This window comes from Pan troglodytes, chromosome 12, assembly GCF_028858775.2.
Source record: "Pan troglodytes isolate AG18354 chromosome 12, NHGRI_mPanTro3-v2.0_pri, whole genome shotgun sequence".
NCBI lineage: Eukaryota > Metazoa > Chordata > Mammalia > Primates > Hominidae > Pan > Pan troglodytes.
Genome location: NC_072410.2, coordinates 78,895,499 through 78,922,505, shown reverse-complemented (window position 1 = coordinate 78,922,505; position 27,007 = coordinate 78,895,499). Strand labels below are relative to the sequence as shown.

Below are 27,007 nucleotides of genomic sequence, written 5' to 3'. Positions count from 1 at the left end.
AGAAATAGAATTTTACTGTGGTTTCCTTAATGAAATGATCTTTCCTATTTCAGTGTGAGACATTTCAAATGCTATAATTTATCTTTCTTCACAAGTTAGGTCACAGTCAGTGAACAAGTTCATGCGCTCTCTACCATATTCTCAGCCAAAGTTACCATAGTAACACTGAGACAGTTTCATTTCGGGTTCGTACATGGAATTACTTGAAGATCAATCAGAAAGAGAATCAGTAATTTTAATACAGAACCTTTTTTTTTTTTTGAGACAGAGTCTTGCTCTGTCGCCAGGCTGGAGTGCAGTGGTGCATTCTCGGCTCACTGCAACCTCCACCTCCCAGGTTCAAGCGATTCTCCTGCCTCAGCCTCCCAAGTAGCTGGGACTACAGGCGCCTGCCACCATGCCCAGCTAATTTTTGTATTTTTTAGTAGAGACAGGGTTTCACCATGTTGGCCAGGATGGTCTCAATCTCTTGACCTCGTGATCCACCCGCCTCGGCCTCCCAAAGTGCTGGGATTACAGGCATGAGCCACCGCGCCTGGCCAGAACCCATTTTTAATAACCTATTTACATTATTTTGTCCTTGAAAATATGTAATACAGGTGTCTGTATTTATACATATCAGCACCCTTTACAGTTCAAGAATGTGAATTTCTAGTATGTACCCTGTTCTTTGTAAACAATATGTCAGCACTTTTTTTCTTTCTTTTTTAGAGACAGGGTCTTGCTCTGTCTCTGTTGCCCAGGCTGGAGTGCAGTGGTTCCATCATAGCTCACTGCAGCCCCTACCTCCTAGGTTTAAGCGATCCTTCCACGTCAGCCTCCTGAGCAGCTGGGATTACAGATGTGAGACACCATGTCTAGCTATGTCAGCATTTTTTCTATATGGACTTTAAATAACAGCTGATCTCCAGCCTTAATGGTGTTATTTCTCAGTGCATATACTTTAGTAAAGTTTACTTGTAATTCTTTTTTTTTTTTTTTGGTAGGTTTTTTTTTTTTTTATACTTTAAGTTTTAGGGTACATGTGCACAATGTGCCTATAAGTAAACTCAGCTGAAAGTGAAAAATAGCAAACGAATCTTTAAAAACATAACCAGAGGTTTGTCTGGTGTGCTTTGTTCACTGTTGAGCCCATTCCTACAGTTTTTTATTTTAATCCTCAGTAAAATCACTGGGTGCTCTGTAGCAGTGGTGCTCACCATCCATCTGCCCAGCACTCTCTCGATGTGATCAGGTAACTCCGACCCCTCGTGTGGACATCTGCATTTAACTCTGGGTCTTCCAGGAACAGAAGCATTCTTACCCAATTCTGCATGATAACCTTGCTTCATCTAAACCCACAACTCTTTTTCTCTGTCACTTACGGTCGGGAATCCTTGAAACCTTTTATTTTTGCCTAATCCTTTATCCAATGTAAACATATTTTTAAGCTGACCTATTTTTTTCTGTGCCTAGAACAAGGAAAAAAAATAGTCACACGAGTCTCCCATAGGTTTATGAATGATTATTATTTACATTCTTGGGTCCGCTCAGTCACAATTTCCAAATACCACATGTCCCTGCAAGTTGTAAGAGCAAGGGACTATAAACCACTTCCATTGCATTCAAGGCCTGCTTGGATCCAAGAGGCACAAATGGAGTCTTAATGGTTAAAAGACTTGAGATGTCCTATCAAGAAAGAAATACATGGCACTCTCATTTCAGACGTTCAGAGCAGTCATGCACAGTCGGCAGCTTCACTTCCATTTTCCCAGCCATGGCTTTCACTACCTGCTAATGAGATGATCCCTTATTTTGAAAACAACTATTCCTAGGATGACAAGAGCTGGAATAAATGAATACAAAATCAGAAAGTTCATTGTGAATCTAGATGTTGCACCTGGGCAGGTTTTCTCAATGAATTGAATTCCTTGAGTGAAGGCACACATTGGATTAGTTGTCACAGAAACATTTGAGCTGCCTGTCAAGGAAAAGATTGACAGTGTCAGGTGTGGTTTATCTCAGGTAATTTAATCAACAAGTATTTACCAAGTGCTTGCTAAGTACCCTTAATGAAAAATACAGGACACTTTAGCAAGCCCAGAGTTTAGAATTTGATGAAGCAAGAGTGAGCAGTTCTGGCCTTTGGCTTCATTTGAAGATGGACATGCTTTTGTGTCTGTTTTGGGTATAGACTCATTACCATATTTGTGATAAAAATCATGATCCCTTAGCACAGGCTATCCTAAAGTTACTGACATTATCACTTAAAATTATTTAAAACACTACTAAATTCAGCCATATTCTTTGGTTGTCTTTGGAGTGGCCCTGAGATTTTTTTGGTTGTTTTTTTTTGGGGTTTTTTTGGGTTTTTTTTTGTTTGTTTTTTTGTTTTTTTTTTTTGAGACACAGTTTCACTCTGCCGCCCAGGCTGGAGTGCAGTGGCTCGATCTGGGCTCACTGCAACCTCAGCCTCCCGGATTCAAGTGATTCTCATGCTTCAGCCTCCTGTGTAGCTGGGATTTACAGGCACGCACCACCATGCTTGGCTAATTTTTGTATTTTTAGTAGAGACAGGTTTTTGCCATGTCGGCCAGGCTGGTCTCGAACTCTTGACCTCAAGTGATCCAACCTCGGCCTCCCAAAGTGCTGGGATTACAGGCGTGAGCCACTGCGCCTGGCCACCCTGAGATTTCTAATGGCCATGAGGTCCTTGTCCTGGTTCTACTTCCGTCTGGTGGGATTGAGGAATAGACTTTTGCCAAAAGTAGCTTTATTTAGCTATGTACGATGTACATTTTGGGGAACAAGAAGCCACTTCAGCCTGCTTGAATGTGTTCAGTAGATACAGGAACTGAGTCTATCCAGAATATACTGGAGTTTACCTCAGTGTACATAAGGTCTGTCATTTTCTAACAACATCCAAGTGTCCCTTACCTATTGACCTTTGACAGGAGACTAACTTGACTACTGCTTATTTTCTTTCATCTTAAAAATCAGAGAAAATGTTGGACTGTATTTCAAAACAGAGTTTTAAATTGAATTATTATAAAACACAGTTTTTATTTCAAAAATACATTTCCTCCAAGAAATTGCTTCCTCAGAGTAATATGCAAAAATAATATCCCCAAATAGAATACTTACCACAAGTGAAATTCAGTCCGTAGAACTCATTGACTACAAGAATCTCACTGCAATATTTTTGGAATGTAAAATAACTGATGATTTTAAAAGGAATGGGCATTTCTTGTATGTTTCTTAAGAAAAAGAAAACAAAAATGAAATTCAGTAGGCTCTGGCAATAGTCCTACCAAATGAAAAGAAAGGCAATCCTTATATTTTCCAACAGGAATATAGTTTTCTATCTCCTTATTATAAAAATGATGCTCACTATAAAAAAACCTTCAAACAACATTGAACAATATAAAGAAATACCGTTGCCTAGAAATAACTATTGTTAACATTTTGGTAATACATATAACATGTGTGTTTAAAAGTTTTATATAAATGGAATTAAACTCTTCATGCTCTTTCCTAACTTACTCTTTTTCTGCCAAACATATGTCTCAGACATCCTTCCAAGTCAGTAAGCATAGCACTTTGTCATTTTTAGGCACAGCTTGGTGGCCTGTTATAGTGAAGACCTTAATTTAACAGTTCTCTCAAGTAGACGATTACTGTCTACTTATTTTGGTAAGCACTACTGATATAAACGTACAAGAAAATACAGACCTAACACATACCAATTGGAGGAGATTTGTGATTAAACAGAAAGTTGAAGGTACCAATGTAGAAAGTTAGAACTAACCTAGAATACAAAGGAAAAAGGAAGGAGAGACCGAGCCAACATTCATTGTGAAAATGAAATATGTCTCCTCTCCAATCTATTTCAGGTGAAACTGTGTGCTGACACTGTGGTCTTCTTAGTCCACTGTATATTTTCTGTCAATCAAAAGATATAAAATTCTTTCTGTTTGCAAGGCACTAGTTCTAGGAGCTTGAGAACTTCAAAAGATGTATCCTATCCCTAAAGAACTCATAATGTAGTTGGAGATATAGAATATATCCTTAAAACTATAAAAATACACAGTAGTGAACTATTTGTGCCAAGAAAGTATAAAAAAATGTGTACCACACATCCATGATGTTCTTGTATTTAGTATTTATGGTTTCACCTATTTGCAAGGTGTCCTCAAACTTTCAGTTTCCTAAGGCGCAACATTGAATTAACCACATTGAGAGGTTGCTAATTGAAAAGGATACGTGGGACTCTGGGAAGGAATTAGGGGAAGAGGATGGAAATTCTAGGAAGGCAGAAATGGTATGAGTATAGGTATGCCAAGGGCTGCATATGGGACTGACTGGACCAGAAAGACTGGAAGACAGGATGTGAAGGAACAGTGGGAGGGGAGCTCGGAACAATAGCCAGAAACAGCCATTTCAGGGCCTTGCTGTGAGTTGAGGTTGAATGACCATGAATGAGACAGGTCACGTTGAAATCAGCATTCTGAGAAAATTAACGTGACTCCAGCAAGAAGGATGGCCAGAATGAGGGCAGAGTAAGAACAGGAAAAGAAAAAAAAAAAAACAAAAAAAGGACCAGACTACAAAAAAAGTTCAACTATGAGATGACAAAGGCCTGGAGTAGGATGATGGCCATGAGAGGTTGGCTGCCTAGTGGCTAGGGTGCTATCTTTCTGAGGTAGGAACTGTGAACCTTTGTTTCTCCCTGTACCACACAGAGTCAAACACAAAATGTTCCACATGCACCTATGGTTTGATATCAGAAAAGAAAACCAACATGATTTGGTGAGTGATGCAGTGTGTATACAGTTCAAAGACAGAGTCATTCACTTATTCACTCAACAAATAATGTTTGCAGGCCTAATTGGTCCAAGGCCTAATTGGGCTGGCTGCTGAGAAGGTCTAAAATGATGAATGAGACACAGCTGCTGCCTTCAAGGGGTGGATAATCTATTACTGCAAAGGAAGACCGTGACAGGAAGTAGTGTGTGATAGGCTGAGAGAGAAAACAAAAGGGGCCTTCAAAGAGAGTGTGCCTCTAGCCTTGGGAACAACCAACAGACTTTGTGCAGGTGGCAGAGAGAGAGAAATGGATCAGTGAAAGGCACAGACAGAAGGAGAAGCAGCGGGAGGAACCATAGATCTGGATGTATTGACATGACATTGTCCACATTAGGTTGGTTTGTGCTTTGTCTTTTTTATTTTTTGAACGGAGTCTTGATCTGTCACCTAGGCTGGGGTGCAGTGGCGTGATTTTGGCTCACTGCAGCCTCCGCCTCCCAGGTTCAGGTGATTCTCCTGCCTCAGCCTCCTGAGTAGCTGAAATTACAGGCACGTGACACCACACCCACCTAATTCATATTATGTTGTTAAATGGGAAAAAAATGTATGCATATTTTATATCTTATACAACAGGATGATTTCATCTTTGTTAAAAATTATATAAAATTCTAGCAAGAACTACAACAAAATTTAACTCTGGGCTCTGATACTTCAGGAAACTTTTACTTTCTTCTGCATCCATATTTATATTGTGAGCATTTCTTCCCCCAAGAACTTGCATGATTTTGTAAGCAGAAAACATAGCAAAGCTAATTTCCTTTGTGTTTAAAAGAGAAGGGAGCCAACAGCACAAATGCCTTAGGCAGTTCACCCAGAAAGATGATGACTGGGGAGAAAAATGGGTAAATGGAATGACTAGCAGGTTGATGTGGCCTTTAAGAGTGGAGTTTTAATTTTCAGCCATGGAAGTGGAATTCATGTGAAGCCTTGGGTTGTTAAGATTTTGCAACTAATCTGAGAACATTTAGTATTCTTTGCAACTGCCTACCTTTTAAGAGCAATTAACCACCAGGTATAGTGGCTCACGCCTGTAATCCCAGCACCTTGGGAGGCCGAGGCAGGGAAATCACTTGAAGTCAGGAGTTTGAGACCAGCCTGACCAACTTGGTGAAACCTCATCTCTACCAAAAATACAAAAATTAGCTGGGCGTGGTGGTGCACACCTGTAATCCCAGCTATTCAGGAGGCTAAGGCAGGAGAATTGCTTGAACCTGAGAGACGGAGGTTGCAGTGAGCCGAGATCGTGCCATTGCATTCCAGCCTGGGTGACAGAGTGAGTGAGACTCTGTGTCAAGAAACAAACAAAAATAAAAATAAAGAGCAACTAACCTCCTTTTCCTAAAAACCCAATACAAATGCTTCCTATGATGGGGTTACTTCCAGATAAACCCATCATAAGTTGAAAATATTCTAAGTTAAAAATGCATTTAAGGCCAGACGCGGTGGCTCACGTCTATAATCCCAGCACTTTGGGAGGCTGAGGCAGGCAGATCACCTGAGGTCAGGAGTTTGAGACCAACCTGGCCAAAATGGTGAAACCACGTCTCTACTAAAAATACAAAAATTAGCCAGGCGTAATGGCAGGCACCTGTAATCCCAGCTACTCGGGAGGCTGAGGCAGGAAAATCGCTTGAACATGGGAGGCGGAGGTTACAGTGAGCCGAGATCGTGCCACTGCATTCCAGCCTGGGTGACAGAGCGCGATTCCCTCTCAAAACAAACAAACAAACAAAAAAACACATGTAAGACACCTAGCCCACCAAACATTACAGCTTAGCCTGGTCTACCTTAAATGTGCTCAGAAAGCTTAACGTTAACCTACAGTTGGGAAAAATCATCTAACACAAAGCCTATTTTATAATAAATTGTTGAATATTTAATGTAATTTATTGAATCCTGTTCTGAAAGTAAAAAACAGGATGATTGTATGGCTACTCAAAATACAGTTTCTAGGTTGGCTGCGGTGGCTCACACCTGTAATCCTAGCACTTTGGGAGGCCGAGGTGGGCGAATCACTTGAGGTCGAGACTAGCCTGGCCAACATGGCGAAACCCCATCTCTACTAAAAATACAAAAATTAGCCGAGCATGGTGGCGCACACCTGTAATCCCAGCTATTCAGGAGACTGAGGCACAAGAATCACTTGAACCCAGGAGGCAGAGGTTGCAGTGAGCTGAGATCGCGCCATTGCACTTCAGCCTGGGCGGCAGAGTGAAACTCTGTTTCAAAAAAACAAAAACAAAAACAAAATACGGTTTCTACAGAACGAGTATCACTTTCTCAAAAAATCATAAGTCGGGGATCATCTGTACATGAAATGGCACCAGATTAACTGAAACAATGATTCAAATAATATAAAAGAGGAAATGCTGCCCAAGGTTGGCTCTGTACATTGCTGGCTTGATTCTGTACTCTTGGTGTGATTTGATTTCTGCATTTTTCATAAATATTAACAATCCACTTAAGCAACATGGACAAATACAATATAATGGTCTTCGTGTGAAAAAATATCCTCCTTGATTTATCAAAGCCTAATTCACTTTGCTTTATAATATCTCACTTCGTATAACTCACTACAATTTATAATGTGTTTTCATATTGATTATTTCCTTTCCTTCTCATGATCCCTTGAGGCAGGTGGGGCTGAAATAGTGATCTCTTTTTTATAAATGAGGAAACTAATTTAGATAGAAAAGAGACTGGCAAGTGGTAGAGGAAGTTTCTGACTCATAGGTCAGCCTCTCTCCACGAAGTCACGTGCGGCACAGCCTTCATAGTGGTGTGACTTGAGCAAAGTCAAGTCTGAGCTTCATTTTCTTATCTGAAAATGGATTGCTCTGAGAGTTAAATAATTAAACACACATATAATTTTATATAGTAGATGCTCAGTAATGCTTTTGCTTTTTGACTTGATTTTTACATTTTTAAGTCAAAGAAACAGCCTTCATGTTTCCTTGGGGACCCAGAGATTACTTACTAGATCCCACTCACACCACCTGCCTGGGATCATTTTTAGCCTTTTAAAATTTTCTGCCCTTTTTGCTGCTGCTTTTTAAAAATGTGTGTGGATACATTTTTTCCTGGTTATAAAATGATACTTGTCCATTACAGAACATTGATAAAATACAGAAATATGAAGAAAAAAATTAAAATCAATATCACTATTGATATTGATTTTAGAGATAGAGATAATTACTGCTATCATTTGGTGCATATCCTTTAAGCCTTGATACTCTTTGGAGCAGTCTTTTATCCTGCAGGCTTTTTTTTTTTGTCTGACTAGTCTTAATTCCTAAGAATAACTGGGAATTGAGAACTGCAGTACACACTCAACAGTACCAGGTCAGAAATGAGCTAATGCATGCAATTTATTTAGCCTATCACGTGGGCTGTGAGTTTTTCCTGGAACATCCGGGCTGGTTTTCTTCTCTTGGTATAATGGTTTATTATATGTGAATCATATCATAACATAAACTTGTTAGTTCCTGATTCCCGATAAAAAAGACATTTTATTGAACAAATGAACAGTTCAAGGTCTAAGGCAATGATTAACGAGCAGTATAAATGCTCTAGACTATAAGGTAATATCCATAACCACTATCAGTTCTCTGGTATTCCTTTACTTCAGTCATTATTAGGTGATCATTAATAACAGGTTATCCCAATCTAAATTTTTTGAATTATGATATCTTACCTGAGGAATCCAGATCCAACAAGCACCCCCGCAATGGACAGCAGAGCCACTACACTGTTGACTATATTTGGATTTTGGACGATACCAAGTAGCACAAGAGTTAGAAATTCACCAATTAAGTGGGGGGCCAAGAGAGCAGCAGAAAAATATCCAAATCTGGCAACCTCAGGATGTAAGCCCAGCGTCCTAGAAAAGCATAAGCTTTAGTTTCCTCTCCAAGGGCTATCATTTAAGAAAAATACTGCACTTGCCTCTATGAATAAATCCTTGGTGGTGAGTGGGTGGGAGAAGTTTGCAGGGCAAGCCACACTCCCCTTTGAAAGGCCGTTTTGGAAAGGAGTCAACATGAGACTATTTATTACATCAAATTGTTCCCATTGGCTGCAACTCATTGGGAGCCACCTTTTCCCTTTCACAGCTCCTTCAGCTCTCATAGGAAAACATTAAATTACTTAGACAATGGTCACAACTAACTGCAGTAAGCAGGCTTGTTGAACTCTACAGGCATCTTCATAAATAACCATGTTCTGCCTAGCCAACACCACACCTACCTAACGTTAAAGGGCTCACCCAACCCGCTTCCCAGCACCCCCTTCCCTGAACCTCATCTCTGTTATATGGGATTATTGCCTACGTGAAAACCCCTCACTTCTTTTGTCCTCGATCAGGTTAGCCCTCCCCAGCCCTACTCCATTCCATTCTTGTCTTTTATTCTACCAACCCCTTCCACTGATTTGACCTTCGTTTTCTTTTTTGAGACGGAGTTGCACTCTGTTGATCAGACTGGAGTGCAGTGGCGTGATCTTGGCTCATTGCAACCTCTGCTTCCCAGGTTCCAGTGATTCTCCTGCCTCAGCCTCCCAAGTAGCTGGGATTACAGGTGCGCACCACCACACCCAGCTAATTTTTTTGTATTTAGTAGAGATGGGGTTTTGCCATATTGGCCAGGCTGGTCTTGAACTCCTGGCCTCAAGTGATTTGCCCATCTCAGCCTCCCAAAGTGCTAGGATTACAGGCATGAGCTACCATGCCTGGCCTGACCTTCATTTTCTTGTAAACAAACCACCCTATATCCATGCACCTTTCCTCTTATATTCCTTTCTCCAAATTACATTTCCCTGGTGATAGCGTATCTTCAATGACCATTAGGCATGGCTGCTCTTTATCCCATTTGTAGAGTAAGCAAAAAATGTTGGCATGTCTTATACTCGCCCCTCCTTACCACTTACTCTTCAAGGCCATCTACTTTTCCTCTGTACAAATCATGAAGTTTGCTTATGTTATCAATGCCGTTCCTCATTGTTGTCTTCTGTGATGTTTAAAACATCCTCTTGCCTTTGATGATTTTATAGCATCTGGACCAGAGTCATTCTTTTTGCTCCTCTCCCCTATCATTTTCCTCAAGCTCTTTAACCTTCTTGATGAGCCATCCACATCAGTGGTTCCTAATTAGCGAATCTCAATTCCAATGGCTCCAGCTACCTAATCTGCATCACTCACCATGTCTTGGACTTAAATATTAATCAAAATGGTTTCGCTCCCAGGATTTCAGAGTCTGAGGACACCCTCTCTGATCACAGCCTCCTGCCTCTCACTTCCCCAGTGCCCTCACTGCTGCAGATGCTGGACCCCTTCTGCCATTCTTTGCCTTATCAGTTCCCACATCTGGGGACCCTATTCTCCCTTAAGCAATGGAAGGTGTGCTGGACAATGCCTATTGCCGCACTAACTGGATCCCCTCTGCCACTTTGCCTCAGCTGGCCCCTGGACCCCTAAGATTTCCTTGTTGTGTCTTGAATTCTAATAGCATGTCCTATGATGACTGATATAAACCTCTACTTTAAAATTTCCCCCTTCCCAATTTCAATCTCTCTCCCCAGTGCTCAGCAGCTGAATTCACCTCCCATTTTATGAATTTCTTGATATCTTCATCATCTCTATTTTTCATTCTCTCTCTCTCCCCCTCTCTTCCCACACCCCATCTTTGAAACTGTGACCCTAGCTGCTTGCATCCTTGATCCCATGTTATTCTGATTCCCCTATCCCTACCTTGGTCTACTCTGGAAACTTCCTCTTTGACTTATCCAAATTTTGGCTGCATTTTCATCTCTCAATCTGATGTTTTTTGATGGTCTTATTTACCACATCCTAAAATAACCATTTTTTGAACTTGATCATCATTTAAGTAACTGCCCCTCTTCATCCTACCCTGTAACACCAAGTTTCTCAAAACAATCTGCTTCCTCCATCTTACACCTTCCCTTCTTGTAAACCTGACTTGCACCCCCATGACTCTACCGAAGCTCTTTTTTGGAAAATTGCAATGGCCTTCTCCCCTTATGCTTCACCTCCTTTAACCCCTGCAATATTGAAGTGTTTATGACACTTCCTTGAAACTCTCTCCTTCCTCATCCTCTCTGATGCTGCCCAATCCTGCTTCTCTTTCTACCTCCCTGATCACCCTCTGCCTCCTCTGTTGGTTGCTGTCCTCTTCCCACCCTCTGAATGTGTCTGTTTTAAGGTTTTACATTCAGGCTGCTTTCTCCCCTCCCCCAGGCCCCCCATGCACCTGGGTCCTAGCTACTTCAGAGTCCTCTCTTCTCTGGCCCAGGCCCTGCCGTGAATGTGGGACAGGTCATTCCCAGGCACATGTCATCTTGTTGGTTTGTTCTCAGGTCTCCTGCAACCCACAGTTGGGCTATTTACAATAAAATTAATGTCCTGGAAGATACGACATTGCACTAGACACTGATGGGCAAAGTGTAGATCCTCCAGAGCAGAGAACTTCACCCTGGAGCTCTCCCTGCACGAGTCCCACTAGCTCCATGACTCCATGGGAGCCCGGCCCTGGGTGAACTGAACAACCCCTCACCAGTAGCACACACTGCTGAAAATCATGGTGGCAACAACGCTGAAGGGGAGGACGTGCAGTGCATAGGCCAGCATCATCTGCCACTTCTGGTAGAGGCCGTCCTGACTCTCCTGGTCGCTGACAGCTCGCAGCACGGGAACTGGGGATGGAAGGCAGGTTTCAGAACAGTCAGTCACCACCCAGCTGAAAAAGGGAGGGCTAGCCCAAGCTGAATGTGAGGTCTGTCAGGGCTGGATGGTGAGGACCAGCTAGGGGGGTTCCCTAGTCATAGAAGGAGGGGACCTGCCATCCACAGGACAATAAATCCCCACGCTGGAAATCTACACTCTACCAGAATTGCAATACAATTGCAAAAGAAGCTAACGGTACAAAGTTGGCCTGGTCGCTGAGCCCCCCATGGGCTGTGCATCTGAGATGGCCAAGATGAGATAGGAGGAATGATCTTTTGAAAAACTCCTCAAACTCTCCCCACCAGTACATTATCACTTCATGTTTCCCTGGATCCTTAGCCCTCAGAGAGATCCACCTGGTGAGCTCATTCATATTAACGTGTTGGTAACTCAATAGTTGCCTTTCCCCAGAGAGGGAACCTGGAGAGGGCTGGGTTTAGCTCAGAGAAAAACCCTTATAATGGTAGACTTTTGTAAGGTTACAGCTGGAGAAGGGAGGTATTTAGGGAGAAAGAGGTGCACCTCCAGCACGTGGGCACTTACACAGATTCACAGCGTTCAGCATGCCTGTGTACGGGGTGGCGCCCACAAACTGGTAAAGGAGACCTACTCGGTCCTGGATAGCACCCTTTAGCACATTGCTTCGGACCCGCAGAACGAAGAAAAGGAGGAACAAACCCATGATCAGATTCTGAAGGAGACGCATAATCACTGCCAGCTTATTTCTCACCAAGTTTCTTGTCACTCTCCTGAAAACAAACAACCCTGTTTTAATTCCTTTTCAGAATTGTTACTGGGGGATGGCTAAAGACCTCCAACGGGCATTGCTCACATTTGTGAGCCTCTTACCTCAGGAGAACACCCAGTTTAGAGAAAACTCCAGGAGAATCTTTGGTTTTGAAAGGAACCATTGGTAACGTTTTCAGGTGTTTCATTCTTTCAATATTCTTCAAAGTTTTATGACAAATTGCTGATTTCTTGTAGGCAGATTCTATCATCTGGACTCTCTTGGAGGTTTCTATTTCCCGTTCCTTGCTTTGGGTATCCACTGACGTCAGGTCCACTAAAAGTTTTTCCCAAAAGATGTCACCCATGTGTTTTTAAATGCATGTATGTACATGGATATACAATTGGTACAGGAGTACTGGCCATAATACCTCATCCCATCAAGATAAAATTTGTGGTTAATGCCCACCTATAAAATCAGAATACTTTAAGGCATCCCAGCAGGGCCTTGAGGATCCCATTGGGATTGTCTGGGAGAATTCAGAAGCTCAGCTAATTATGCTCTGATAAAGTAGTAGCAGTGCGCCAGTTTGTTTGAGAGAGATCCCTGACCTCATTCTGATAGTCATCTCTGGCAAGTTCATTGACCCGGCCAAATTGATTCCTTGAAGAGTATAAAACACAAAAACAAAAGCAAAAATCAAATCCACTAGACTGGTGTCATCCAGGCAGAAGTCTGAGATGAGAAAGTTTAAAAAACATTCATGATGGGGAATGTGAAAGAAAAACTTACTATAGAAGTCAAAAGGGTTTGAATGTTCAGGACAAGGGTAACCGCAGTCATTGAAGAAATCAAGCATTTCCGCTGGTGTGCCACAGAAAATCAGCTCTCCGAAGCTCAGGATGGCAATTTTGTCAAAGAGCTGACCAGACAACAGACGTAGTTAGTGTGTGATCACAAGGGTAGCGATGCACTTTGAATGTCTCTGGGAACACTGATGCAGGGCCAAGGTCAGGTATTCCTTATGGTCACCAAGTCCTTATGGGAAATGCATTTCCCATAAGCAGTCAGTCCTTCGATGACCTTGGCCCTGCATCAGTGTTCTTGGAGACATTCGAAATGCATCCCTACCCTTGTGAGCCTAGGCTACCACTGCGGGTCATGCTGCCTCCCATCCTGAGGCTCAGCTTCACATCTGGGATAGACAAGCATGACTGGACCTGGGCGTAAGTCCCAGCCAAGCCAAGTGAGTGACCTCGGGCGAGCAGGGGTGGGTCTTAGTTTGTTTTTTTGTTTTCATTTTAAATCTCAGCTCCTCCTCTGTAAAAAGCAAATAATAGCTAACTAAAGGGATACTGGGCGGAGAAAGTGAGTTTTTTTGGAAGGAAATCGGTATGATTTCGTGGAAAAACACAGCCTTTGAAGCCAACTTGGCTGTGAAAGGCTAATGCTAGCTTTTTACTATTAATAACTGTGTGATCTTGGCTTAATTTGTTGTTGTTTTGTTGTTATTGTTGTTGATGTTGTTGTTTTTGAGACCGAATCTCACTCTGTCACCCAGGCTGGAGTGCAGTGGCACAATCCCAGCTCTCTGCAACCTCCTGGGTTCAAGCGATTCTCCTGCCTCAGCTTCCCGGATAGCTGGGATTACAGGCGCACACCACCACGCCCAACTATCAATTTTGAATCATTGCTAAGTTTCACTCTTTTCCTCTGTAAGGTGAATACACTGAAACACACCTCATAGGAGTGTTGTGCAGATGAAATGAGCTATGTACAGAAAGTATTTGGAACATGGTAGGTGCTGAAAGAAGTGAGTTTTCATCCTTTGCTCTTCCCCTCTCAGGAGCTGTTGGCTCCAATTCTCTAGCACTAACGGTTTTTTGTTTGTTTGTTTGTTTGAGATGAGGTCTTCCTCTGTCACCCAGGCTAGAGTGCAATGGCATGATCATGACTCCCTGCAGCCTTGACCTGCTGGGCTCAAGCGATCCTCTCACCTCAGCCTCCCAAGTAGCTGGGACCACAGATATGCACCACCATGCCTGGCTAATTTTTCTTTTTCTTTCTTTCTTTCTTTCTTTCTTTTTTTTTAGAGATGGGGAGTCCCACTTTATTGCTCAGGATGGACTCAAACTCCTGGCCTCAAGTGCTCCTCCTGCCTCAGCCTCCCAAAGTGCTGGAATTACAAGTGTGAGCCACTGTGCCTGGCCACTGGTACAAATCTTGCCCCTGCCCCTGCGATTCCCAGCTCAACATACCATAGACCCGGCCTTTACGAGTTGAACCTCTTACCTGAAAAAGCTCAGAACGGGGCTGGTGAATGGTGAGAACCACAATTCGGTTCCTGCGAGCCAGTTCGACCAGGAGGACAACAATCTGATTAGCAGTCATGCAGTCCAGGCCTGTGGTTGGCTCATCAAACAGCATGACCTCTGCCAGCAAAGAAGGGCCAGACTTCTAAGGCAGTGCAAAGCCCAGGCTCTGTGCTTAAAACTCAGAGTTCTGAACTGTTCCTTATTGAGTTTGTACCCCATTCAAACAGTGTGCGGTGGGAAGTAAACATGTAAACTGGCTTTCAGCCTGAGCTCAGGAGAAAGGACCTGATGTGGAAGGGCCTAGTTCCGAGCTCTGGAGCACATGTGGGGCTCAAATCCTCCAGGGCACAGGGAGTAAGGAGCTCAGGCCTCTTACGGGCCATCTGGGCTCTGCTCAGGGCACCCTGTCAGGGAACAAGGGCTGGCAGGCTGGCATCAAGTTGTTTTAAAACAAGACTGAGAGAAGGCTGGTCAAAAAGACAACCCCATTTCATGTCTGTAACACTTTCCAACACCAGCAGGGTCTTTGCACAGAAAAGAAAAAAATCTGACGAATAAAACAAGGCCTGAAGTGTGGCAGACATTTGGGTTCTTTAGAGGGTTTAAAGTAACTTATTTCTTCCTAAAAAGTGACAAGGGGGCCGGGCGCGGTGGCTCACGCCTGTAATGCCAACACTTTGGGAGGCCAAGGCAGGCGGATCACCTGAGGTCAGGAGTTCGAGACCACCCTGGCCAACATGGTGAAACCCTGTCTCTACTAAAAGAACAAAAATTAGCCGGGTGTGGTGGCAGGCGCCTGTAATCCCAGCTACTCAGGAGGCTGAGGCAGGAGAATCGCTTCAACCTGGGTGGTGGAGGTTGCAGTGAGCCAAGATCGCACCACTGCACTCCAGCCTGGGCAACAAGAGCGAAACTCTGTCTCAAAAAAAAAAAAAAAAAAGTGACAAGAGCTGTTAAAAACATCTCTCTTATTTGCCTTCTAGTGACCAAGCACCATCTGAAGAACAGGCCGTCCTGGTCTACCACAGTGCAAAGAAAGGATCCAGATGCAGTTTGTCCTCTCCAGCTGCATGAGTGGCGAGGTTTCCCCAGGTGATGGGGAAAATGACCAAACCTGGCAGAGGATTGACTACTCTGTTTTGATACTCCCTTCCCCACAACATATACACTTTTGAGTTTATCATTCAAATTCCTATTTTAATTCCTGCCATTTCATGAACACCTGTGGTCATATCAAAACTCATTGGCTTTCCCCAGCCCACACAGTGGTATTGCCCTGGTGAGAAGAAATGATTGGCAGGGCAAGGCTCCATATTTGAATAAGGAAAACCCCAATGGAACACTTCAACACCAATGCAACGCTTCCGGGTCCAGGAGCTGTTTTGTTTGGATGATGGAATCGCATCAGGAAATGAACTATACAGCATTTCCGAAAAAACTGGGTCCTCAGTTTGAAAAACCTGTGATTTCAGTTGTACACAAACCCCTTTCCAAATGAGGACTGTGAAGAAGGGGCCCAAAGTATCTGCAGACACACAGAAGATGCCCAGACAGCAGCTAGTAACAGTTCTGGGTGCCACTTACTAGGATCCTGGAGCAGCTGGGCTGCGATGGAGACCCGGCGCCGCTCACCAGTGGAAATGCCCCCCAAGCTGTAGTTGCCAATCAGTCGGTCTGCCACATGGCTCAGACTCAGCTCTGCCATGACGGCCTCCACCTGCAGGAGACACAAATTACAGGAAGGCTGGGAGTCGCTGTGGCTGCTATTTCAATTCATGGGCTGGGGAGGACATGAAAGAGGCAGCACACCCCCCAAGAATCCAAGGGCCACTTCCAGACTCACCACACCCTGGGGAAAGCATGTCTTTGATAATAATATGATCCAATTCGGCTTAAATCGTAATACATGTGTCAGATTTAAATAAATAATATGAATTTTTTAAAACGTCCCCAGAGGCTGGGTGCAGTGGCTCATGCCTGTAATCCCAACACTTTGGAAGGCTGAGGAGGGAGAATTGCTTGAGGCCAGGAGTTTGAGACCAGCTTGGGCAACAAAGAGAGACCCTGTCTCTACAAAAAAAAAAAAAAAAAGAAAAAAGAAAAAAACAATAAATTAGCTGGGTATGCTGGCACGTGCCTGTAGTCCCAGCTACTCGGGATGCTTAGGCAGGAGGATCGCTTGATCCCAGGACGTTGAGACCACAGTTAGCCGTGATGGCACCACTGCACTCCAGCCTAGGTGACAGAGCAAGACCCTGTCTCTAAAATAAAATAAAATAAAATGGGCCTGGCATGGCGGCTTATGCCTGTAATCCCAGCACTTTGGGAGGTCGAGGTGGGTGGATCACTTGAGGTCAGGAGTTCGAGACTAGCCTAGCCAACATGGTGAAACCCTGTCTGTTCTAAAAATACAGAAATGAGCTGGGAGTGGTGGCGGGCACCGGTAATCCCAGCTACTCGGGAGGCTAAGGCAGGAGAATTGCTTGAACCCGGGAGGCCAAGGTTGCAGTGAGGCAAGATGGCACCACTGCACTCCAACCTGGGTGACAGAGCGAGACTCCGACTCAAAAAAATAATAATAAATAAATAAACAAATAAAATAAGATTCCCTAGAACACAAACTGCTTACACTTGCTTCAGGAAAATTAACCAGGAAACAACAGATGCTTCATTAAACTCCTATTTGCAGGAGCCATAGTCACTGCAGCCCATACAGAAAAATCCCCCAAATTCATGATTACAATATCGCTTACTTTTATAAGTGTTTGGGTTTTGAAACTTTATTATCATAAATGCTTTATGTGTTTACAAAAATCCAACCTGATTCGAACTAAACCTGTTTCCCACTATATAACCCAAATAAGTGCTGGGGTCCCATGTGGTACAATCTCAGTGTGATTTCACATCAAAGACATATAATCCAGCCTTCAGAAGTAATTAAAAATAATTCCAATCTTTACTTGAATTTCTTTAAGGACTTTAATGGGGACCCAATTTATAACCCCCAGCCACATTTAAAATTCCCTTTCTTCCAGTTCTCTTCGCTCTACTTAAAGCCTGTAACTCCCTGAAACCGTTTTCCCTCCTCATTCTCAACTCTCCCAAAACAATAACGACTAAAAAAAATTCTTTACTGAATCTCTAATCAAGAAGCTTGGCTTTTTTCCTCCCTCACTGTCTTTCCTTCCTCAGCTTATCTCCTCTCCAGAGACCTGTTCACAAATCTGTTTCTGTCCCCCTGTACTGATTACCTCTATCTGCAGAAACCCCAGGGGGAAAGCAGAAAGAGACAGAAGATACTCATATGGTAATGAGTTTTGTTTCCAGACACCCCTAATAAGGCCGCGTGATGAAAATGGAAACAAAACCATTGCATTAAAAAACAATAAGCTAGATTGCAGAAGAAGAGGGAATGACTTGTGGACCAACATTCAAGAGGAGTCAGGGAGTGGGGTTGACGGCATAGATGCAACTTTGACCCACCCAAAGAATGGACATATCTGAAATAGGTACAAAGGAATAATGAGAAGGTAAAAATGCATAAATAAACTAGATATAAATATATTCTGGAACAAAAGAAAGGTCTTCTCTTGCCATCAGGGTAGAAGGATCCTAGAATTAAGCTTTGCTTGACACAGTGAGATTTCTGTGCTGACCAGCCAGGGTAGATTCCCGAGCCTCCTTCTCATCTCTGTAACATCGTAAGGAGTAAGCTTGCCCCTCCTGGCTTGGAAGAGATGGACAGAGAAGACATTTACTTAATTTGTCTCAGAGGTTTCACACCCCAGCAGGAATGCTCTCCCACATTTTGGAAACAAATTTTGGAAATGGAATTCAGAGTCCTTGGAAGGACTATTGGGATGAGCAAGTCCAACCCTCCATGCTCTGTGCTTTCACGTAATCTGATGTATTCTTCACATCAAACCCAGGAGAAATGCATTCTTATTGTATTTTTTATAGAGGAGAAAACAAAGTTCCGTAACTTGCCCAAGATAATGCCATTAGCAAATGGCAGGGCCAGGATTGAGAGGACTCTCTGGGCTCTCTGAAGTGGTCCAGGAAGCCTGAGCCTTAGCCAACAGCCCCGCAGACATAGCCTGCTCACATTGGCCATGCTTTATTTCCAGGTTCTTCCAAGGACAGAAGCAGATCTGCCATGCTATCTCCTTTATTATCATCAGCACTTCCTTCCCACTGAATTACTTATCAGGATTTTACACGCTGTGGGCTGGATTTGCTCAGAAATGACTCTCAATTGGAGAGAACTCTGCCATCGGGAGTTCTCCTGCTCCCAGGGAGCTGTGCCCCTTGAAGGAGGCATGTCCACCTGTCATTGGTTCCCTGGGTGCTTGTGGGCCTTCCCAGTCTAGAGAGAAATGAAGCAGTTTCCAGGTAAGGTACCCGGTGGGTTTACCTGTGGCTACTTCCAAACTGGAGACAATTAAGAAAGAGATTGGAACCTAGAAGGAGCTGACAATTCAATAGTTTCTTCCTTCATTAACTCAGTCCAGTTTGGATGAGGCACATTCAAGATGGCTCCAAGCAAGCTGAGAAAAATCAGTGGCAAAAATAACTATGTCTGTTCAAACAGGGAACTTGTAGAACAGCATGGTCCCAGAGAAGGGTAATGCAAGCCACAGACAGAAGTGAAATTTTAGTAGCCAAATTTTGAAAAGTAAAAAGAAACAGGTGAAATTAATTTTAATAACATATTATTTACAGCCAAAAATACCATTTCAACCTGTAATCAATACTCTTTGAAATTTATTTATTTATTTGGTTGGGAGAGACAGAGTCTCTTTTTGTCCTTCAGGCTGGAGTGCAATGGTGCAATCATGGCTCGCTGCAGCCTCGACCTCCTGGGTTCAAGAGATCCTCCCGCCTCAGCCTCCTTAGCAGCTGGGAGTGCAGGCGCACATCACCACGCCCAACTAATTTTTGTATTTTTTGTAGAGACTGAGTCTCGCTATGTTGCCCAGGCTGGTCTCAAACTTCTAGACTCAAGCAATCCTCCCATCTTGGCCTTCCAAAGTGCTGGGATTACCGGTATGAGCCACCCTGCCCGACCTAAAAATTCTTAATGGGCTTTTTCACGTTCTGTTTTTCTCAGACTAAGAGTCTGAAATCTGATGTGTATTTTGCACTCAGAGCACGTTTCAGTCTGGACTATTGACATTTCAAGTCTCCAAAGGCACATGTGACTAGGGGCAGCACAGGGTGCACGGTGCAGGACGCAGGGCGCGCTCTAGAGTGAAGGAGTGACGAGCAAAGGGAAGGAATGGGCAAGCGTAGGCGAAGAGAGGAGGGCAGCGGGGGGTGCAAAGGTACTCAGTTTGCCCTCTGTGAGCGGGGGGCTGCACCCACCTTCTTCTGGAAGGAGCCGGGATTGTCGCGGCGGATGGCCAGCAGCGCGGTGTAGTGCAGCGTCTCGCGCACGGTGAGGCTGCTCAGCAGGGTGTCGCTCTGCAGGAGACTCGGGCGTCAGTGTAGCCCAAGCCCCCGGGGCGGGCGGGGGGCCAGGGGTGTGGGGGACGCGCCCACCTGCAGGACGTAGGAGAAGCAGTCCTGGAACTGCTCCCGGCGCAGCGCCCGGCCGTTCACATACACCTCCCCCAGGAAGGTCCCCGCGCGCCTCAGCCTCCCGGACATGGCGTCCAGCAGCGTGGTTTTCCCGGAGCCTGCGGGGCGACAACAGAAGGCCCTAGAGGAACCACTCTGTGCCGGCCTTGGAGGAGCTTCCCGAGACCCTCTGTGCAGGCATGACCCCGCGGGCCATGAGTGCTACATGACGGACCCTGTTCTAGGTGTTAAGGACACAGCAGGATACAGGCCCTGCCCTGTGGAACGCGCACTGTGCGTGCAGCAGTCTCACGCGCAAGTGAGTCTCTGGATTGTCCCCTGAGTGAGAGGGGACATGCCATTTCTCTCATCTGGGTCAAGACAGAACGTGCTTTCTTTGCTTGTTTATTTGCCTTTAAAACTGTTTTGGATTGAAAAACAAAATACTTATAGGTATCAGAATAAGAGGAAAGCCAAGACTGTTGGAAACGTTTGGATCCTAGGACGGATTTCTTTTTGTGCCCCCCTGGGGTGGTCTGGTTGTACCTGGATGTAGGTGACATTGTCTAGAGCCTTGCTCACAAAGCAAGCAGCATCAGCAACCCCTGAGAGCTTGCCAGAAATGCAGAGCCCCAAGCCGCACCCAAGACCTGCTGAGTCAGCTCTGCTTCAGTCGAGTTTGAGAAGCACTGGCTTGGTAAGTCCTTTAGTAAGACCAAGTTGGCCACAGCCTGCACTAGAGCCTGGGGCATAGCCTATCTGGATGTCACTAGGAAGTTCCCACAGAGGGGTTGTGGTGAACTAACTGCCTGCTGGAGGTGACTGGGGGATGATGCTTCCCTTGGTTTGCTTTTTTCTTGAGTGAGACTGAGTGTCACTCTGTCACCCAGGCTGGAGTGCAGTGGCACAATCTCAGCCCACTGCAACCTCCGCCTCTCAGGTTCAAGCCATTCTCCTGCCTCAGCCTCCTGAGTAGCTGGGATTACAGGCATGCACCACCACACCCGGCTAATTTTCGTATTTTTAGTAGAGTTGAGGTTTCACCATGTTGGCCAGGCTGGTCTCGACCTCCTGACCTCAGGTGATCCTCCCGCCTCAGCCTCCCAAAGTGCTGGGATTACAGGCGTGAGCCACTGCTTTTTTCTAAGGTTAAAGGTTAGGTGATGCCTTTAGGACAAGAACCTGATGGCCCCTCAGTCATATTGGACACAAGTTTACCATAGGCCCAGAGTTCATGGAGACAGAATAGCCCTCCCAGGCCTTTCCTATCCAAGGAGGCTGAGAAGTTGGGACTCATAACAGAGAAATAGGCGGGAAGTTCTGAACTATCTGGGAAGATAGCAAGAGAAATCTACTGATGAGATGGCTTGCGCAGAGCCAAAGAGATCTTTTGTTGAAATATTATTATTATTATTATTGAGACGGAGTATCGCTCTGTTGCCCAGGCTGGAGTGCAGTGGCGCAGTCTCAGCTCACTGCAACCTCCACCTCCCAGGTTCATGCCATTATCCTGCCTCAGCCTCCTGAGTAGCTGGGACTGCAGGCGCCTGCCACCATGCCCAACTAATTTTTTTTGTATTTTTAGTAGAGATGGGGTTTCACTGCATTAGCCAGGATGGTCACAATCTCCTGACCTCGTATTCTGCCCGCCTCAACCTCCCAAAGTGCTGGGATTACAGGCGTGAGCCACCGGGCCCAGCCCTTTATTTATTTATTTATTGAGATGGAGTCTCACTCTATTGCCCAGGCTGGAGTACAGTGGCAAGATCTCAGCTCACTGCAACCGCTGTCTCCCAGGTTCAAACAATTATCTTGCCTCAGTCTCCCAAATAGCTGGAATTACAGGCGTGTGCCACCACACCTGGCTAATTTTTGTATTTTTGTAGAGACGGGGTTTCACCACGTTGGCCAGGCTGGTCTTGAACTCCTGACCGCAGGTGATCCGCCCGCCTCGGCCTCCCAAGGTGCTGGGATTACAGGTGTGAGCGACCGCACCTGGCCCTTGTTGAAATATTTTAAAGAAACTTGCTTGTTGCTGTGAGAGGTACAAAGATGAATCAACTCCCTTAGCAGTTGTCTTCTTTTCTAATGCATCATTGACAAAACTCAGAATTAGCCCCTGCGTGTTCAGGAGGTGGTCAGAGTGGGGAAAGAGAGGAAAACCCATTATAAAGAAACAAAATGTGACTTCATTGGGATTGTCTTTCAAAATGTGCCCTGTAATTTCCCAGTCGTGTGGTTCTTCTAACCAGAGCCATCCTGGCTTTACATTTTTTGGATCCAATCTGAACTCTGGCAGAAGCTGCAAATATCCTGCAGCCTGGGTCCCAGCCCCACCACTTCATCAAAACTGGCCTCCCCAGGGATATTAAAGCCACTTTATTGTTGCCAAATCCAGTGTATACTTCTCTGGGAGGGATCCCAAGACAGAACTACCCAACCAAGTCACTTCCAGAGTTCTGATCCATAGACATTCTGAGAGATCATGAATGGTGTTGTTTTAAGCCACTAAATTTTGGGATACTTTTTTTTTTTATAATAATGAATTTAGTTTTTTAAAAAAATGTGTCAAGTATTTGTTAACTCATTAATGAGGGAACCAGCAAGATGACAAAGCTCATTCAAAAGAGGATATGAGAGGCTGGGCGTGGTGGTTCATGCCTGTCATCCCAGCACTTTGGGAGGCCAAGGCGGATGGATCACAAGGTGAATGCCCTAAAGGGCAATAAAACTATGACATTTGCAACTAAATAATCTGCAAAGAAGCATCCAACCCAGAGTCTACGCCCTCCTCAACAGCAAATAACAATTCAAATAAGTTGGAGTTCCCCTGGAGTCGGATGGCTCTGTGCAGGCTTGCTTTAGACTATACTCTAGTGAGACTTTGAACATATATGTCATCATCTTTTGCCTCGCTAATGAAGATTTGATAGATAATACTGCTTGAGATAAGACACCAATGAAATTGTCATTTTATGCAATACTATGGAGTAATTCATAAAATTATTTTACTCCTTTATTCAACAAATATTTATTAAGCACCCACTACGTGACCGACCCTGTTCTAGGTGATAAGGATACAGTAGAATACAGTCCCTGCCCTTGTAGAACTTGCAGCCCACTGTGGATTCATTTAGTATAAAGGGTAGGCATTGTCCCAAAGCCGTGATTAGGCATCTCATCAGAAATCAGCCCACTCCCCCACCCCAATCAAGAGCCCCTCCCGCTGTCCTGCTGTATGTGCATGAAACACAACATTGGCCTTTGGGGTGCACTTCTGAGATGGGGGGTTCCATTTCTTGTTGTTCTTAGAAGTGGGACACACTTCTGAGAAGGGTGCTAAATGCCACCCTAGGTGAAAATTTGTTAAAGGAGAAGAGGCAGTTTTTTTTCTTTTTAAAGAAGCACACTGTATTTATCAAAAGGAAGCTGAGAATGACCCTGGATGTTACGGTACATGTGTATAGCTAGATATTGGTTAAAAATGGAAATAAGAACTGACAAAGTCTTTGAAAAGTGTAACAGCTTTAGTCAGTGCTATAGTCTCAATGTTTGGTCAGTGTTATAGTCTCCCTAAATTTCATATGTTGAAATGTTCACACCCAAGATTATGATATTATGACGTGGGGCATGCAAGGAGATGATATTGGGAGATGATTAGGTTTTGGAGAGCTCTTACAATTCGGATGAATGCCTCAGAGACCCCTCCCCACTTCTGCCATGCAAGGTTAGGGTGAGAAAATGGCTGTCTAGGAGGAAGTCTCCCTCACCAGACACTGAATCTGTTGACCCCTTGATCTTGGACTTCCCAGCCCCTAGAACTGTGAGAAAAAAATTTCTGCTTTTTATAAGCCACCCAATCTGTGGTATTTTGTTGTAGCAGCCTGAGTGGACTGAGACAGTCTGGGAATTCCTCTTTTTTTTTTTAAGATGGAGTCTCACTGCTGCCCAGGCTAGAGTGCAGTGGCACAATCTTGGCTCACTACAACCTCCGCCTGCCGGGTTCAAGCGATTCTCCTGCCTCAGCCTCCCGAGTAGCTGGGATTACAGGCACCTGCCACCAGGCCTGGCTAATTTTTTTTTGCATTTTTAGTAGAGACGGGTTTTGCCATGTTGGCCAGGCTGGTCTCGAATTCCTGACCTCAGGTGATCCGCCCGCCTCTGCCTCCCAAAGTGCTGGGATTACAGGCATGAGCCACCGTGCCCGGCCTGGGAATTCCTCTTAACAACACTACTGTTGGCATCTGGTTGTGCACCTGCTGTAGCAGGTGAATAGCCATGGATTCAATTCCCTGGGTCTAAGGAGGCTGACCATGCCTACATTTGGTCATAGACTTCAATGGAGTCCCCATCTCCACTGAAGAGAATAACACAAGTAGAGAGTGGCAGTGAATGTCAACAATTTGCAAGCAATAGCTCAATCAAGAGGCTTCTGTGGAGCCAATTTGTCAGAAGCTTTTAACCTTAAAATGTACATGGTAATCCAGTGTGGCAGACACTGTGGTGTGCCACACAGATCCCCTCTTCAGGGCCAATGCAGCCATCCCCCAGCTGCTGAGAACGTCAGCTGCAGAAGATTCACCACAAGGACCCTCCCAGGGAATTGCCCTCGGCCACAAGGAGCTGTCTCACCAAAGGCTAGACTCTCTGGGGCAATGACTGGCTGATGCAGGGGCACAAACACCGACTGTAGGCTCAAATGCAGCTACCCTGGGAAAGAGGATGAGAAGGATGATGTGGAGAACGGGCAGTGGATGACCTCAGTGCAATTTGTAATGTTTAATTCCTTAAAAAAGAAAAAGAGTCTGGGAAACATAGCAAGAACGCTGTCTCTACAAAAAAAGATAAAAATAAAAATAAATTAGCCGGACATGGTGGTGTGCACCTGTAGTCCCAGCTGAGGTGGGAAGATCACTTCAGCTCAGGAGGTTAAGGATGCAGTGAGCCAAGATCGCACCACTGCACTCCAGCCTAAGTGACAGAGTGAGACTCTGTCTCAAAAAAGAAAAAAAAGAAAAGAAAAACGACCAGATAAGATCTGATAAGGCCTGATGTTAATACATGAACTTTTAAACATTATTCTCCAGTCTTTTTTTTTTTTTTTTTTTTTGAGACAGGGTCTTGCTCTGTTGCCCAGGCTAGAGTGCAGTGGCACTATCTCAGCTCACTGAAGTCTTAACCTCCCGGGCTCAAGCAATCCTCCCACCTCAGCCTCCCAAGTAGCTGGGACCGCAGACATGCACCACCATGCCTGGCTAACTTTTGTATGTTTTTGTAGAGATGGGGTCCCACTCTGTTGCTTAGGTTGCTCTCGAACTCCTGGGCTCAAGCAATCCTCCCACCTCAGCCTCCCAAGCTGCTGGGATTACAGTCATAAGCCACTGTGACCAGCCTATTCTCTATTCTTGATTGTAGGTCCAAAATATACCATCATAAAAAAGCACCACTGGAATCAAAGATAGGGGCTTAATGGTCATTTTTGTGCTTATTTAATCCTTTTCCTGTCTCTAGGCAGTGTACAGATAGGGGAAATTGTGTTTCCTGAGTACCGTTATATGCCATGGAACTGTGGGGGCTTTTTATATTTTGAAATATGAATTCACGTACATGTTAGGCAGAATTTTATACTCTTTCAAGGATCTTTCTAAAGATTTCACATTGGTAGCAGTTCCATTCACAGTCAGATATCAATAGAATTCATTCTAATCTCAAACCTGTGGCTTTCTTGCTACAACTTAATCTGTTTCTTCAATGTGGAGTTTAACTCAAGCCAAATCCTTTTTAGAATCCTCCTTCCCAAGCTTACCTGAGCTTCCTAGGATGCACATGATCTGCCCGCTCTCCACGTACAAGGAGACATCTTTGAGGATCTGCCTGGTCCACTGCTGCTGGCAAGATGTGATGTCCCACCAGGGCCTCACGCGGTGGCTTTAAAGGAAACCCCAGGAAGGCAAAGGCAGCTTGGGGCCCTGGAAGGGGCCACACCCAGGTCCCCAGCATTGATCCTACCTGTGCCCCACCCCAGTAGTCTCCGGACAGGCTCCTAACGTGTTTCAGTCTCTGCGCCCTCCTCTGTAGAACCTGGCAGATAGCGACTGAGGCTGTCTGCCACGTAGGGAGGGGGCCTGTGCTGGAGTTGCTCTGAATGTCCTGTCCATTTGGCTGCGAGGTGGCTGTCCCTGCATTCTTTCACCAGGTTTCAAGACTCCTTGCATTCCCAGTACCCCCATTCCCATCCACAGAGGGCAGGCCGTAGACACTGGGTAGGCAGGGCACTGCTGCCACTTTGTTTATGCCCAGGCCCTTCCCTGGGCAGGGGGAGGGGCCATTCACTGTCGCTCCATGTTTCCCAGCACAGCCTTTCTCCCTCTCCTCTCTCCACCCGATCCACTAAAGAGGGAGCCCGAAGTGCCCAGACTGGCACTTAAAGAGTGAAGAAAGGCAGCAGAGGGGTGAGCGCCGGGCCCCGCACTCCTGGGGGAGCAGCAGCAGCAAGGGCTCTGCCTTACCTGACGCTGTAGGAGGCATGGAGGATGCCCAAGCTGTGAGGCTCCGGGGCGGTGGCAGGAGCCCCCTCCAGGGAGCTCTGGGAGCCTCTGTTTACTTGGAGACCCATGGACCCTCCGGGGGTCAAAGATGAGAGGTCACCCATAGCCAACAGGCAGCAAAGCTGGGCAAATTTTCTGGTGGCCTGACCCTCCCCAGAGTGGCTTCAGTTGGGGAGCCCGTGGCAGACTGCCCTGCCTGCTCCACCTGACCCCGGAGTCCCTTGGGACAGCAGGACTGGGACTTGGCCACGGAGACCATTATCTGATGTACCTTTAG

At 45.1% G+C, this 27,007-nt stretch overlaps 3 protein-coding genes across 20 annotated transcripts in view; 2 read left to right on the top strand and 1 right to left on the bottom strand.

The window, feature by feature from the left end:
- Positions 1 to 17,582, top strand: part of DYNC2LI1 (dynein cytoplasmic 2 light intermediate chain 1) — a 54,916-nt gene extending 37,334 nt beyond the window's left edge. For 13 of the 15 annotated variants that reach the window (XR_010149551.1, XM_016948447.4, XM_016948445.4 and 10 more), the window contains one exon: positions 15,607 to 17,582. Coding sequence is in view for 10 of the 15 variants with exons in the window: in XM_016948447.4 (XP_016803936.1) it covers positions 15,607 to 15,719 (113 nt within the window). In the remaining 5 variants the exon portion in view is untranslated. Of the gene's footprint in view, positions 1 to 12,366; positions 12,385 to 15,606 lie in introns of those variants that run through there. The other 2 variants (XM_009442402.5, XM_016948446.4) reach the window with 2 other exon arrangements.
- On the bottom strand, positions 1,490 to 27,005 carry ABCG5 (ATP binding cassette subfamily G member 5). 2 transcript variants are annotated; one of them, XM_016948442.3, is made up of 13 exons: positions 26,692 to 27,005; positions 25,989 to 26,110; positions 20,165 to 20,301; positions 19,988 to 20,086; positions 16,208 to 16,340; positions 14,601 to 14,740; positions 13,101 to 13,230; positions 12,431 to 12,644; positions 12,125 to 12,330; positions 11,412 to 11,550; positions 8,540 to 8,725; positions 3,124 to 3,236; positions 1,490 to 1,960 (listed from the first exon to the last, which is right to left on the bottom strand). In XM_016948442.3, exons 1-13 carry the CDS (start codon positions 26,832 to 26,834, stop codon positions 1,767 to 1,769), a joined length of 1,956 nt encoding a protein of 651 aa, XP_016803931.2. In that variant the 5' UTR covers positions 26,835 to 27,005; the 3' UTR covers positions 1,490 to 1,766. The 2 variants fall into 2 exon arrangements, with proteins under 2 accessions (XP_016803931.2, XP_016803932.2); XM_016948443.4 differs by lacking the exons at positions 13,101 to 13,230; positions 14,601 to 14,740.
- The window catches only part of ABCG8 (ATP binding cassette subfamily G member 8), a 53,379-nt gene continuing 46,649 nt past the window's right edge, over positions 20,278 to 27,007 (top strand). For all 3 annotated transcript variants that reach the window (XR_008546232.1, XM_016948441.4, XM_016948440.4), the window contains exon 1: positions 20,278 to 20,879. Coding sequence is in view for 2 of the 3 variants with exons in the window: in XM_016948441.4 (XP_016803930.2) it covers positions 20,805 to 20,879 (75 nt within the window). In the remaining variant the exon portion in view is untranslated. The remainder of the gene's footprint in view (positions 20,880 to 27,007) is intronic.

Excerpts from the sequence above, each read along its gene's own strand:
- ABCG5 (XM_016948442.3), bottom strand. The coding sequence starts at position 26,834 with ATGGGTGACCTCTCATCTTTGACCCCCGGAGGGTCCATGGGTCTCCAA. Across the intron at positions 16,341-19,987 it reads CCGGCTCCTTCCAGAAGAAG|GTGGAGGCCGTCATGGCAGA; the intron begins GTGGGTGCAGCC and ends TGTCTCCTGCAG. Across the intron at positions 12,645-13,100 it reads AAACCCTTTTGACTTCTATA|TGGACCTGACGTCAGTGGAT; the intron begins GTAAGTTTTTCT and ends AAAAACTTTTAG.